Source organism: Moschus berezovskii, chromosome 8, assembly GCF_049115385.1.
Source record: "Moschus berezovskii isolate FMDL1 chromosome 8, NW_MosBer_1.0, whole genome shotgun sequence".
In the NCBI taxonomy this organism is placed as follows: domain Eukaryota; kingdom Metazoa; phylum Chordata; class Mammalia; order Artiodactyla; family Moschidae; genus Moschus; species Moschus berezovskii.
This window is the reverse complement of record NC_142467.1, coordinates 17,216,440-17,231,074: the sequence shown is the minus strand read 5'-3', so window position 1 is coordinate 17,231,074 and position 14,635 is coordinate 17,216,440. Positions and strand designations below refer to the sequence as shown.

The window sequence follows — 14,635 nt, the reverse complement described above, 5'->3', positions numbered from 1 at the left end:
TCAGTTCGGTCACTAAGTCGTGTCTGACTCTTTAAGACTCCATGGACTGCAGCACGCCAGGCCTCCCTGTCCATCACCAACTCGCAGAGCTTACTGAAACTCATGTCCATCAAGTCAGTGATGCCATCCAACCATCTCATTCTCTATCGTCCCCTTCTCCTCCCGCCTTCAATCTTTTCCAGCATCAGGGTCTTTTCCAGTAAGTCAGTTCTTCACATCAGGTGGCCAAAGTATTGGAATTTCAGCTTCAGCATCAGTCCTTCCAACGAATATTCAGGACTGATCTCCTTTAGGATGGACTGGTTGAATCTCCTTGCAGTCCAGGGGACTCTCAAGAATCTTCTCCAACACCACGGTTCAGAAGCATCCATTCTTCGGTGCTCAGCTTTCTTTATAGTCTAACTCTCACATCCATACACGACTACTGGAAAAACCACAGCTTTGACTAGACGGACCTTTGTTGGCAAAGTAATGTCTTTGCTTTTTAATATGCTGTCTAGGTTGGTCATCGCTTTTCTTCCAAGGAGCGAGCGTCTTTTAATTTCATTGCTGCAGTCACCATCTGCAGTGACTTTGGAGCCCAAATAAAGTCTCTCACTGTTTCCATTATTCTACTTTTAGAGGGGAAATAACAATAGTAAAATAAAACACGCTAACTGCAGAAAACAGGCTGACACAAAACAGTTTCTATTCTTCACATCATTTGACTATACATAGTAAAAAACTGTCAACAATATTTTGCAAATAAGCATTTTATTTCTGAATCATTTTAGATACAGATAAGCTGAAAGACAGTACAGATAGTGTCTATATCCAGGTTTCCCTATTGTTAACATTCTACCTTACCATGCTATGTTTATTACAATGAAGAAACCAACGTCGGTACATTACCATTAACTCAGCCCAGATATTATTCATCAGTTTTTCCACTAATTTCCATTTTCCACTAATTTCCAGGATTCCGTCCAGGACACTGCATTGCAAACAGTCATCCCGGCTCCTCAGTCTCATCTTTTTATTTTGTGAGCATTTTCTTATTTCCTTTTACTACACGGTGTTGCAGGCATATCTTGCATTTTCCCTGCCCCAGCCTCAAATCAGTCTGTCAACAGTATTTAACGATTTCTTATAGGTTATTACGGGATGAGGCAAAAATTCTCACTATATGTCATCTTCGTGTCATTTGCAAACTTGGAACAAATAAAAGATAAACTTCAAATTTACTTATCTCCCAAAAGATTTTCTTTTTTAAGTTTAGATTTTGAGATTTTTTTTTTTCCTCATTCAAGTTCAAGTTCCTGAAGAGAGAAAAAACTCCTAGGACACATAGTATAGCAAACCAGCAACTCCCCACCCCCAACCCCGGCCTTTGTTTTAAACAAAAGAATCTCATAAGTAACACTTTATTTCTGTCTCTCACTTACAGAGATATAATAAATCCATCTGTACAGATCATAAAAATATGCCAGAGGAAAAAATAGTTTGTCTACCTCCAGTCTAGTCTCTCTCTGTGGGACACAAAGATAAGATATCAAAAAACTTGTTAAAAAACAAAAACAAAAACTCATTGTTTAACTCTTCAAACTACTGCATCGGATAAACCTCAACATACACAGAAATATACCATCTTCAACATACAAGCAAGTTTATTTAAAAAAAAAAAGATCTGCAAATCATCTAGTAAAATAAAAAATGTCACAAAGTATGCATACTGGGGCAAATGGGTACATGCTGACAAATTTCTGATTCATTAGTAAGGTTCTGAACTATGTGTAAATCTTTGCAAAATTGATTAAAATATCTTTTATCAAAAATTGGCTTGAAGATTCTTACTTTTCTCCTTCCTTTTGAAGGAGAATTCCTTTACTTCACAGTCATCTTCCACAGTTCAAAACTTAGAATCCTCTTAATCAGATACTCACAAAACCATCCAAAATATAAACAGCTGTATTATGTCTAATATTCATTTTCTATCAGCTCAGATCATAAAATGCCATCTAACATCTATATATCTTTTTAAAGACTTCACATGCTATAACTGATTTGACCATCACAGCCCTATAAAGCAGTAGCACATGTTATCTTCACTGTCTTTGAGACAAGGAAATAAGCCCAGAGACGTAAAACGGCTTGCCAAAAATTATACCTTAATAGTACTGTGGGATTAAAAAAATAAACTTATTCTCCAATATCTAAGTCTTTCAAAATCCCTATACTTTTATTCTATGTCCTCTACAATCTCTAACATAGTCTAACCCCTCTCTTCATTACTTTATAAAAAGAATAAACTCTTCTGAATACAGAAATATGCTGTTGCTTTGACCAAAAAGTTCCTTTGAATGATAAAATGAACAAACTAAAACATGCATTCCTCAAACTTCTCCTCTGTCAATTAGAGAACTAGATGGAGATATTTTTAATTTCATTGGCATTGAGTGTGTGAGCTCAGCTGCTCAGTCACATCCAACTCTTTGCGACCCCATAGACTGTAGCCCGCCAGGCTCCTCTGTCCATGGGACTCTCCAGGCAAGAATACTGGGGTGGGTTGCCATGCCCCTCTCCAGGGGTGTTACTGACCCAGGGATCAAACCCACGTCTCCTGCATTGCAGGTGGATTCTTTACTGTCTGAGCCACCAGGGAAGCCCAAGAATACTGGAGTGGGTAGCCTATCCCTTCTCCAGGGGATCTTCCCAACCCAGGAATCAAACCGGGGTCTCCTGCATTGCAGGCGGATTCTTTACCAGCTGAGCCACCAGGGAAGCTGACTGAGCAGACTCAGAAAGAAGCTGTCAGAAATTATTTTTCTGCTTTGTAAAAGGAAAACAAAGCTATATAACTGCATTTTGCAGAAATTGGGTTCCAAAGGCAGTAGATGAGGTAAAAATCAAGGATAGTAGAACATTTCCATGGAAAATCCCTTCAATCTCCTATAAAATACAGTACAACTGATCCTTATAACCTAAGTCTACATCAGATGTAACCACTGTTTTTTTCTAAAACACATCTCTGGTCACTAAGGCGATTTAGCAACTAGAATTCAAAACTTCAACTAAACATATGAAGAACTGGATAAAAATACCATTTTATACCCCCAAAGAACTGAAAACAAAGATTCATATATCTGTACACCCCTATTCACTGCAGTATTACAACAGCCAAAAGGCAGAAGCAACCAAAGTTTCCACAGACAAATGAATAGTGTGATGGTTAATTTTATGTGTCAACTTGACTGGGTGCCCAGATATTTGGTTAAATATTATTCTGAGCATGTTTATGAAGGTATTTCTGGATGAGATTAACATTTGAAACTGCAGACTGAGTCAAGCAGGTTGCCCCCCACCTCTAATACAGATGAACTCATCCAATCCACTGAAGGCCTGAATAGAACAAAAATGGTGAATAAGACAGAATTCCTACTCCCTGTATGACTGTCTTCAAGCTAGAACATCAATCTTCTCCTGCCTTCACAGCACAGGCTCAGGATTTTGTCACAAAGCCTTACTATCCACTGTAGGTAACTAGTCTCCTTTTGAGAAATACCCCTTGCCCTGCTACTGGGCCTGAGTGGAGATTGAACACTTAACCACAGGCTGCCAGCTGTGAGACCTTAGCAGGCCATCATGAACTAGGTGGTAACTGACACGCCAAGTATTAAAGCGGGGTGTGTACAATAGCACTCCATCATCAAACAGGAAGTGGGGTGTATGTGGTTAGGACTGAGCAGGCCCTGAAGACAAAAATAAGTAACATGCAGGAGTAGCCCAAATGCCTATGGTCTCCACTCCTGCGACACTGCCTTCTATTCATCAGCATGCACCTAAAGCCTCATCAGCTGGCAGAAGAGTAAACTCGAGTCTGGATCACCGATGGTTCTGCATGACACTCAGTCACCAGCTAAAAGCAGAGAGCGGGAGCATCAGAGGCCCCTTTGGGGACATCCCTAAATAACAGTGGTGAAGGGAAATCTTCCCAGTGGGCAGAACTGAGAGCAGGGCACCTGGTTGTTCCATTTCTCTGGAAAGAGATATGACCAGACGAGTGACTATAAAATGATTCATGGGCATGTGGTCAACCGTTTGGCTGGATGGTCAGGGACTTGGAAGGAACACGATCAGAAAATTGGTGACAAGGAAATGTGGAAAAGAGGTATGTGGACAGACCTCTCTGAATGAGCAACAGAATGTGAAAATACTAGCGTCCCAAGTGAATGTTCACTAAAAGGTGAGCGCAACAGAGGAATATTTTAAAAATCAAGTACACAGGATGATATTTTCTGTGGACACCAGTCAGTCTTACCCCAGTCAGATCTGTCATCACCCAATGAGCTCAAGAACAAAGTGGCCATTGTGGCAGGGCTGGAAGTCATGCATGGGCTCAAAATATGAACCTGCACCCACCAAAGCCAACCTGGCTCCCGTCATAGCTGGGTGTCCAATTTGCCAGCAGCAGAGACCAACGTGGCAGTCCTCAACATGGCGCCATGTCCTGGGGGTGATCAGACAACTAACTGGAGGCAGGTTAATTACACTGGATCAATTCCATCATGAAAGGGGCAGAATTTTGTTCTTACTGGATTAGATACTTTCTCTGGATATAGATTGGGCTTCCCTGCACTCAAGGCTTCTGACACATCTAACTATCTGTGAACTTGCAGGATGCTTTATCCACCATCCTGGTATTCCACACAGCATTGTTTCTGATCAAGAAACTCACATCACAGCAAAAGAAGTGTGGCAATGGGCCCATGCTCATGGAACTCACTTGTCTTATCATGTCCTCACCATCTTGAAGTGGCTAATTTGACAGAACGGTGGAATGCCTTCTGAAGATTCAATTACAGGGCCAGCTGGATGGCAGAATCTTGCAGGGTTGGACCAAAGTTCTCCAGAAGGCAGTATATACTCAGAACCAGTGTCCAACATATAGTGCTATTTCTCCCAGAGTCAGAACTCATAGGTCTAGAAATTAAGGGGTGAAAATGGGAGTGCCACCACTCTCTATTACCCAGTGAATAAGGAAAGAATGTTGTTCTAATTACTCTTATTTAACATAGCATTGAAAGTCTTAGCCAGGGCAAAAAAGCAAGATGGGAAATGAAGAAATAAAACTGCCCAAATAGCAAATAACAATGGTCTACATAGAAAACTCCAATTTGTCAACCAATAAAACCTCTGAAAAAGATAAGCAACTTCCAAAAGGTCACAGACTATATCAGCACACAAAATTTGACTGTATTTCCATAAACAACCAGGAAACATGCGACAATTGAAATTAAAAATACAATGCCATTTATAATCACTCTAAAAATTATAATACAAATCTAATAACATATGTATAAGACAATTATATGATGAAAATTACAAAGTGTCAATGAAGGAAATCTAAGATCTAAATAAATGACAGATACTCCATGTTCATGGATTACAAGCATCAATTCTAGTAAAGATGTAAATTCTCCTCATGTCCGTCTATAGGTTTAAATGCAATCTCTATTAAAATGCAAGTAAATTATTTACTGAGTAATGTCACCCTGCTTATTTAACTTATATGCAGAGTACATCATGAGATATGCTGGACTGGATGAAGCACAAGCTAGAATCAAGACTGCTGGGAGAAATATCAATAACCTCAGATATGCAGATGACACCACATTTTTGGCAGAAAGCCAAGAAGAACTAAAGAGGCTCTTGATGAAAGTCGGAGAGGAGAGTGAAAAAGTTGGCTTAAAACACAACATTCAGAAAACTAAGATCATGGCATCTGGTCCCATCATTTCATGCAAATAGATGCGGAAACAATGAAAGTAAGTGACACACTTTATTTTGGGGGGCTCTAAAATCACTGCAGATGTTGACTGCAACTATGGAATTAAAAGATGCCTGCTCCTTGGAATAAAAGTTATGACCAACCTAGACAGCATATTAAAAAGTAGAGATATTACTTTGCCAACAAAGGTCCATCAAAGCTATGGTTTTTCTAGTAGTCATGTATGGATATGAGAGTTGGACTATAAAGAAAGCTGAGTGCTGAAGAATTGATGCTTTTGAACTGTGGCATTGGAGAAGACTCTTGAGAGTCCCTTGGATTGGAAGGAGATCTAACCAGTCCATCCTAAAGGAAATCAGTACTGGGTGTTCACTGGAAGGACTGTTGTTGAAACTGAAACTCCAATACTTTGGCCACCTGATGTGAAGAACTGACTCATTTGGAAAAGACCCTGATGCTGGGAAAGATTGAAGGCAGGAGAAGGGGACGACAGAGGATGAGATGGTTGGATGGCATCACCGACTTGACGGACATGAGTCTGAGCAAGCTCCGGAAGTTGGTGACAGACAGGGAAGCCTGGTGTGTGCTGCAGTACATGTGGTCGCAAAGAGTGGGACACGACTGAGCAACTGAACTGAAATTATTTTTTTTTACAGCTATAGACAGTTTTACTCTTAAAATTTATATGGAAAGGCCAAAGACCTAGAAAAGCCAAATAATAAGAATGAATTTGGGAGAATCATTCCAGCCAAACTTAAGACTTACTATTTAAGTTCAGTAATCTAGAGTATGTACTGGAGAAGAGACAGATACAGATACATGGAACAAGACAAAAGAAGCTCAGGAGATGAAGAAGCGAGTCAACAGTGCAAAGATTTTTTTTTTTCTGGTGCAATTGGACATCAATAGGCAAAAAATACAAACTTTGACCTAAGGCTCATTTCTTAAATAAAAATGAACTCAAAACACATCATTAGTTTAAATGTAAAATCTAAAACCATAAAACTCTTAGAGGAAACAAAAAAGAAGATCTTCATAAAGTAGGGCTAAGCAAAGAGTACTTAGACCTAGTACCAAAAGCATAGTTCATAAAAGAAAAAAACTGATAAATAGGACTGCATGAGGGATAAATTTTATTTATTCTGTCAATTTGCTCTAAGATACACTTCATTTAACATTCACCATTTTATCTTCTAATATTTTCAATTTGACTACTTCATTAATCATTACAAGATCATGTGCTAATCATTTATATTCTTATTATACCAGTGAAGAAAATGATTCAGAAAAGATAAGCAATTTGTTTTATGACAAGTGGGGAAACCTCAGTTTGAATTCAGAAAGTTCTGTATTTATAACCTTATTACTATATTTAGACTACCCATATGCTTTTAACATCACTATGCTGCTGCTGCTGCTAAGTCACTTCAGTCATGTCTGACTCTGTGTGACCCCATAGACAGAAGCCCACCAGGCTCCCCCTTCCCTGGGATTCTCCAGGCAAGAACACTGGAGTGGGTTGCCATTTCCTTCTCCAATGTGTGAAAGTGAAAAGTGAAAGTGAAGTCACTCAGTCGTGTCTGACCCTTAGTGACCCCATAGAACCACTAAAATCCAGAAAACCAATCTGATTTCTTATATACTGCGTGTAGAAGTTTATATTGGAACCACAACTTGAGAGATCAGATTTCCACATTATCAGGTAAGGCTGAAGGTAGACAAAAGCTCTCCAAGTAGAAACCCAGCAAATCTATTTGGATGAAAACACACACATTCCCTCATTCCTTATCCTCTTTCGTAAATTAACTATTACTCTGAGTGTGTTGGTCTATCTCAGCAGCATACCTACATGCAGTAAAACTTTTAAATAGAGTTGTCTATTGTTTGGTCACTAAGTCATGCCCGACTCTTCTGCAACCGCATGGACTGCAGCCCACCAGGATCCTCTGTCCATGGGATTCTCTAGGCAAGAATACTGGAGTGGGTTGCCATTTCCTTCTCCAGGGGATCTTCGCAACCGAAGGATCGAACCCTCATCTCCTGCATCTCCTGCACTGGCAGGCAGAATCTTTACCACTGCGCCACTTAGAAAGCCCATTATTGATTATTGATGACCTTGATATACACTAGATAAAGGTCCTTAGTTAGATATGTGCTGTGCTTAGTCACTTCAGCCATGTCTGACTCTCTGCGACCCCATGGACCATGGCCAGCCAGGCTCCACTGTCCATGGGGTTCTCCAGGCAAGAATACAGAAGTGGGTTGCCATTTCCTTCTCCAGATATATGAATTGCAAATATTTGTTCCCATCTAGAGCATATCTCTCCTTTTTCTTAAAACAGTACATGTGTGTGTGGTCAGTTGCTATGTTGTGTCCGACTCTGCGAATTGCTTTCTTCCCATTCTTAACTGAAAGTGAAGTCACTCAGTCGTGTTTGACTCTTTGCAACCCCACGGAATGTAGCCTACGAGGCTTCTCCGTCCATGGGATTCTACAGGCAAGAATACTGGAGTGGGTTACCATTTCCTTCTCCAGGGGATCTTCCCGACCCAAGGATCGAACCCAGGTCTCCCTCACTGGAGGCAGACGCTTTAACCTCTGAGTCACAAAATTTTCCAATATGACTTTCATTTCCGTCAATTCACTGAGAAAGCTCTTTGTGAAGACCATCAATAACCTCCACACTGTTAAATATAAAAGTAAACTCTCAGCCCTCATCTAGCCTGGGTTATGTGTGTGCTTAGGCACTCAGTCGTGGCCGACTCTTCGCAACCCCATGGACTGTAGCCCACCAGGCTCCTCTGCCCATGGGGATTCTCCAGGGAAGATATCGGAGTTGGTTCTCACGCCCTCCTCCAGGGGATCTTCCCAACCCAGGAACCAAACCCAGGTCTCCCACATTGCAGGCAGATTCTTTACTGTCTGAGCCACCAGTGAAGCCTGGTTTATAATCATGATTAAATTAATTAAACCCATTTTCTTCAGTAGGTGTTCAGGATCTTCTCTCACTCCTAGCCTGCAGCCTATCTTATCAGAAATCATTCTAAGTGTCTATTGCTAGTTCTTCCTCATTTTCCTGACCCTAAGATTCAGATGACCCACACTTCAGTCTTCAGACTTTTCCTCTTTCTGCTTACACTACAATCTCTGATGATCTCAATTAGGACCATAACTTTAAATATTACCTCTATGTCAATAATTTCCAAAGCTTTAATCTCCGGCCCAAATACTTTCCCAAACTCCACACTCAAACTTCTCCAGCCTGATATTTAAGTGGCATCTCAGTTTACTATTTAATATGTCTAAAACCTGCTCTCCTCACACTTTTCTTAGTGTAACAAATGGCACCCAAATTCCCAAAGAAAGTCTAAAGCAGATTCCTTCTTACAGAGAGCTTCTCATAAAATATTCTTAGTCCAATGCCACAAAGACAGAATATAGGATTAGATGGATCATTACTCTAATCCAGTACAACATTTCAAACAACAAAAATATGGTAAGGACACTAGGCTTTATTCAAGAGATCTCTGGTATTAGTTTTACCATTAAATACATGACCTTGAATAAGAAAAGCATTAAGAATTCTTGCAGCTGTAAAATCACATGACTTTATGATTTATTTACTGAGTACATACTATATCTCAGACATTGAGGTGGTCACTGTGACAGATATAAATAACTATAGATTACAGATATTCTTCTTTTAGAATTGAAATGAATGTAAGGTCACCTAAATATTCCTGTGCCTTCATTAGGCACAATGAAAATATCCTGAAAAAGCAAATTAAGTATGTACCTTTGAGTGCTGTTGTCTTTTCTTTTTCATCTGGACCTCCCTGCTGGATTTGTGCCATGCTTATCCAAATTGGCAACAAAATTAAAGAGCTCAAGGAAATAGACATCAATCTTCAGAAGACAGTCTAGAATGAATGAAAGCAATAAATTAAGCTCTACTCAGTCCTACCTACTCCATGAGAAGGTCCTAGATCCTCCCAGTTGGGATTAATCTCTCTATCCTGATTTCCCACTGCACTGTGTTGATGCCTGTACCACAGTACTTATCATAGCCTGCCTTGCATTACCGTTATTTATGTATTTGTCTAGGTCAGCTAACAGATTACAAGCTCCAGGATAAAGGTATCAACTTTTTGTCATCTTGATATCTCCCATATCACCAAACACAATATCTTATATACACGTATGCTTAATGCTGCTGAACTGAATTTAGCTAAACTATTTAGGTATAGTTCCACAATATCTAATTTAAAAAAAAAATACTTCCAGGTAGTTTCAAAACCTGAAATTTCTTTTGAAATAAACTGCAAGCATATGTCATGTACTAGGTCAGAATATTTTCTTTCTGGGACATGCAGACAGGCAGAAGGAGAAACATACATATACTACCCATTAGTATATAATTCAAAATGCAAATTTAAGGGGAAAAAAACAGCCCTTAAAAAAAAAAACTATGTCAAATTCAATGTCTGAAAGTGACAGTCTATAAATGGCACCCCAAAAACAATCATAATATAAAGTCAAAATTTATTAAAATTTAATTCTGTCCTGCTTTGGCCAAAGGGAAAACATTTGAACTACAGTCAGTTTCTCCCAGGGTGCCAACAAACATGGGGAAAAAAACACTATTCCTAACATTTAACAGAAAAAAAATGCAACACACACAGCGGGAAAAAATTAAATCAAATTAATAGAGTCAATCCATCACTGTTAATGAGACTGCACAAAAGCTGAGGCAAGTAAGACAATATTCCTCTGACTGATTTACTTACTACCCAAAAAGTAAACTTCAGTTTCTACTCAAGAGGTATACTGTACAATTATCTTTAAAAACTCAGGCATTTGTATAATTAACAGAGTAGAACAGAAAATACTTAAAAATAATAATTTTAAACTAAGAATGTTCCCAGGGTCATAAATCAATGCTGCCCTTAGCTCAGCTCTGACTGTGGGTGGGGAAACAGAAGGGGAAGTTCTCTCTGGCTCTACCACGAGCTAGCCACGTGCTCTTGGCAAATTATCTAACTTCTCTGTGCCTCGTCTTCCACACATGTACAATGTAAATGATCACCACGCTTCCCTCATGTTGTTACAGTGAGGTTTAATGTAAAACACTCAGTATAGTGCCTGATGGGTAATTAAGGGTTCAACATACCTTGGTTTGTTTTTTTAAAATACTATAAATGTATCCTAGCTTCCCCACTTAATAACACCTCTGTGGCTAGGGACAAGCCACTTAATATTCAAAAATCTTCAGATTTCTCATTTGTAAAATGTAGGTTATACCGTAGTGGTTTAGAATTAATATTATAGAAGGTGTATATAGCTGACTGTTGCTATTACTAGTGGTATTTTATTGCTTCTCGGGAATGTGAATTTTCCTAACCTAGGAATAACTAGAATATGAGACTGTCTTTGACTGGGAAAGCACTTTCACTTAGCATGGAAGTAGTTGCTATTTTTCTTCTGTGAATAGGTAACTCAAAACTCTGTAAATTATACATAGATGAAATATGCCTATATTCCTTCAAGAACCAGTTTTGTCTATATGATGAGCCATACGCAAGGCACTAGGGTGCAGTGGAGCGTAAAACATGGGCATGGCCTGGGTGGGGCTTATACTCTAGTGACAAGATCAAACTGTCACAAATAAAATATATAAGACTCAGACTGATCATTACAACACATAAGAAAAAGCAATATTTGTAAGGGCTATAGGACTACGTTTGGGAATTAGTTTCACCTGTCAAGTCCCACAAGTTTGGGTACAAGTTTTCCCAGCAACTCCTTATTATCCACCATCCTGTAGCAGAAATTAAATAGAAATGTTCACAATGAGACATTCCATACAGTGCTCTTTGCTAACAATTCCAAGACCAAATTAACTATTCACAGGAGACTTCTTGCACTTTTTCACTCTATCCCTCTCTCAACGCAGTATTCTTGTAAATATGAACTTTTGGGTTATTTTTCACTGGCCTCAAATTATCTAATTTCTAAACAGAACAACTTATATGATTATTCCATTGTGACTGTTTCACTGAAAGAGGAAATATAAAATATTTTTGATGTCTGACTCATTTTCAAAATTCACATTTTAAAATTATGGGGATCTCATGTACCACATGCTGACTACAGTTATCAATATTGTGTTGTATACTTGAAAGTTGCTAAGAGGGTAGGTCTCCAAAAAAGATAGGTAACTATATGAGGTGAGAGCTGTATTAACTAATCCTATTGCGGTAATCATTTCGCAAAAGATACATAAATCAAATCATCACATTATATGCCTTAAATGTATATAATGTGATTTTAATTATCTCTCAATAAAATTTGAAAAGAAAAGCTGTAACTGCTCTTCAATGTTTAATAACAAGTTCCCTCTTCAGACTTTGATCTCCATGAGGACAGGTATCTGGTCTGTCCCTAAAACAAGGTTGGATATATTTGGAGCCCAATGGATATTTGTCAAATTCCCAAATAAATGAGTAAGAGATAGAGGAGCAAAAATATATTTCACATTTTAAAGACTTGTTTTCAAGACTTCTAAGATCAAATATCAATTAATAATCCTTATGCTTCTTTTACACAAGACAATCCAAAGATACACACTGCAATTCACCAAAGTGACAATATTTAAGTTCAGAGATGACTAATTACTATCTTTGACCCTAAACCTTAGAGCAGCAGATACGAAGCAGGTAAGTATGAAACAAATTGCCTACTGCTTTCTTATTCACTGATAGATTTTTACCTTCTCAAGTTATTTTCCTTGGCAGTGGCACAGCTGGTGAAACTAAATCAGGAACATTATAAATTCTCAATTTAGTTTTCCTAATAAAAATTCAGAGTTATAACCTGCATGACCACAGATAAACAGTACTGCAAATGCAGCAAGCAAGCTGTTTGATACATTTGATTATATATATATATATCTATATATATTAATACGTGCACTCAACATAGTTTATTTAGTATTATCTGATGGAGGTTAGGTTATAGGGAATAAAGTGGTAGAAGGTTTTAACTGATGTGAATTGGGACACAGTTGACATGTTATATATTTCATGATAACCACTGCTGTTTAAATACAGTTTCCTAGAAATGGTTACAGTATAAACTAGATTCAAAACATCTCAGTTTGCAATTTCATTCTGTGAACTACACAAAGCAATTATCATATCTTCTTGCCTTCTATGATTCCAACAGAGAATCCACTATGTATAAATAAAACTATAAATAACTTGTCATGTGTAATCTTTATCCAGTCAGCATTTCAAAACATGAAACGGTAGAATATTTATTTGCCTTGTTTGCTCAAAATATGGCACAAACACTTACAAAAAGTAATAAAGACACACAGAAGCCTTAGTTTCCTATATTTGTTTGTTTTTAGTCAGGTATTAAATAGGACCTACAAAGAGATTATTTTGCAACAGAAGGCCTTTCCACCTCATTCTCAATGTAATGATGAAAGTGCAAAATATATCACAGGACAAGTAAAATTGGGTTAAGTCCCTGGGATCCGTGAAGCTAGTTTGGTTCCAAAGAATCTATGCTAAGTCAGGCTCTTGAAATTCAGTTTAAGAGAGCCTGTGTGTGTGTGTGCTTAATAGCTCAGTCTTGTCCAACTCTTTATGACCCCATGGACTGTAACCCGCCAGGCTCCTCTGTCCATGGGAATTCTCCAGGCAAGAATACTGGAATGGGTTGCGATGCCCTCCTCCAGGGGATCTTCCCAACCCAGGGACTGAACCCATTACAGGTGGATTCTTTACTGTCTGAGTCACGAGGGAAGTCCCAAGAGAGCCTACTTGCAATCAAAACATAGTAACTTAATCAGTACCAGAGATTTATGCAGAACTAAAACATCTATCCAAATTATAGTTAATGTATTCATGTTACTCAGAAGTTGCTCATCAGCAAAGGTTAGTTCGTAACAATCCTGGACAGTTTATAGTTCTGAGGCAATAGTGTGAAACACTGATGCTTTGGAGAGTGAGCATGTAAGAGTGTGACTCTGTGTGGTGTGCGTGTACAGACACATTGGCACTGGGGAAGAGGCTAAAGAATAAGGGCATGAAGCAGAAGCAGACATGGAAGATGAGGCCCGGGGTAATATGGGCTCCTAGTGCACAGAGAATGGTGGCTTCTGTAGAGAATGTAATCTGTATGTGGGTCAAAGTTTAGCTCAGAGTAGGAATACCTTGTCCCCAATCCAAGCACATCTAAAGTAACTCCTTGAAATGGCACTCCACTCCAGTACTCTTGCCTGGAGAATCCCACAGACGGAGGAGCCTGGTAGGCTACAGTCCAAGGGGTCGCAAAGAGTCGGACACCACTGAGCGACTTCACTTTGTTTAGTTCCTGAAGCAATGTGATGTAGGTTTGGGATGAGAAATTCAGATTTTTAACCTCAATTCCACCACCTAGTGGCTGAGAGACCTTGAGAAAGTCACAACTTCTCTAACTTAAGTAATGGGAATAACAAAGAAAATAAGAGCATGTCCCTTTACTGGGCGTTTCCCTTTGTTGCTCAGATGCTAAAGAATCCATCTGCAATGCAGGAGACATAGGTTCAATCCCTGGGTCAGGAAGAACCCCAGGAGAAGGGAATGGCAACCCACTCCACTTTTCTTGCCTGGGAAATCCCCTGGACAGAGGAACCTGGTGAGCTACAATCCATGGGGTCACAAAGAGTTGGATATGACTGAGTGATTAACACTTTCGCTTTCCCTTTACAGGATGATTATGAAGATTCTATGAAAAAATATAGACAAACACATTTTATAAACTACAAATTCCCTTACAAATATTAGTGATTCACATAACATCAGAAATAATTTGATTCC

The 14,635-nt window shown here is 38.9% G+C and overlaps 1 protein-coding gene across 6 annotated transcripts in view; it reads right to left on the bottom strand.

Annotated features, from left to right (window-relative positions):
* ARB2A (ARB2 cotranscriptional regulator A) overlaps window positions 1-14,635 on the bottom strand; it is a 422,973-nt gene that overhangs the window by 374,793 nt on the left and 33,545 nt on the right. For 5 of the 6 annotated variants that reach the window (XM_055429378.2, XM_055429376.2, XM_088838467.1 and 2 more), the window contains exon 2: window positions 9,565-9,688. The exons of the other annotated variant lie outside the window; for it this stretch is intronic. In XM_055429378.2, the coding sequence (XP_055285353.1) occupies window positions 9,565-9,670 (106 nt within the window). In that variant the 5' untranslated portion in view covers window positions 9,671-9,688. The remainder of the gene's footprint in view (window positions 1-9,564; window positions 9,689-14,635) is intronic. 6 annotated transcript variants of the gene reach the window in all.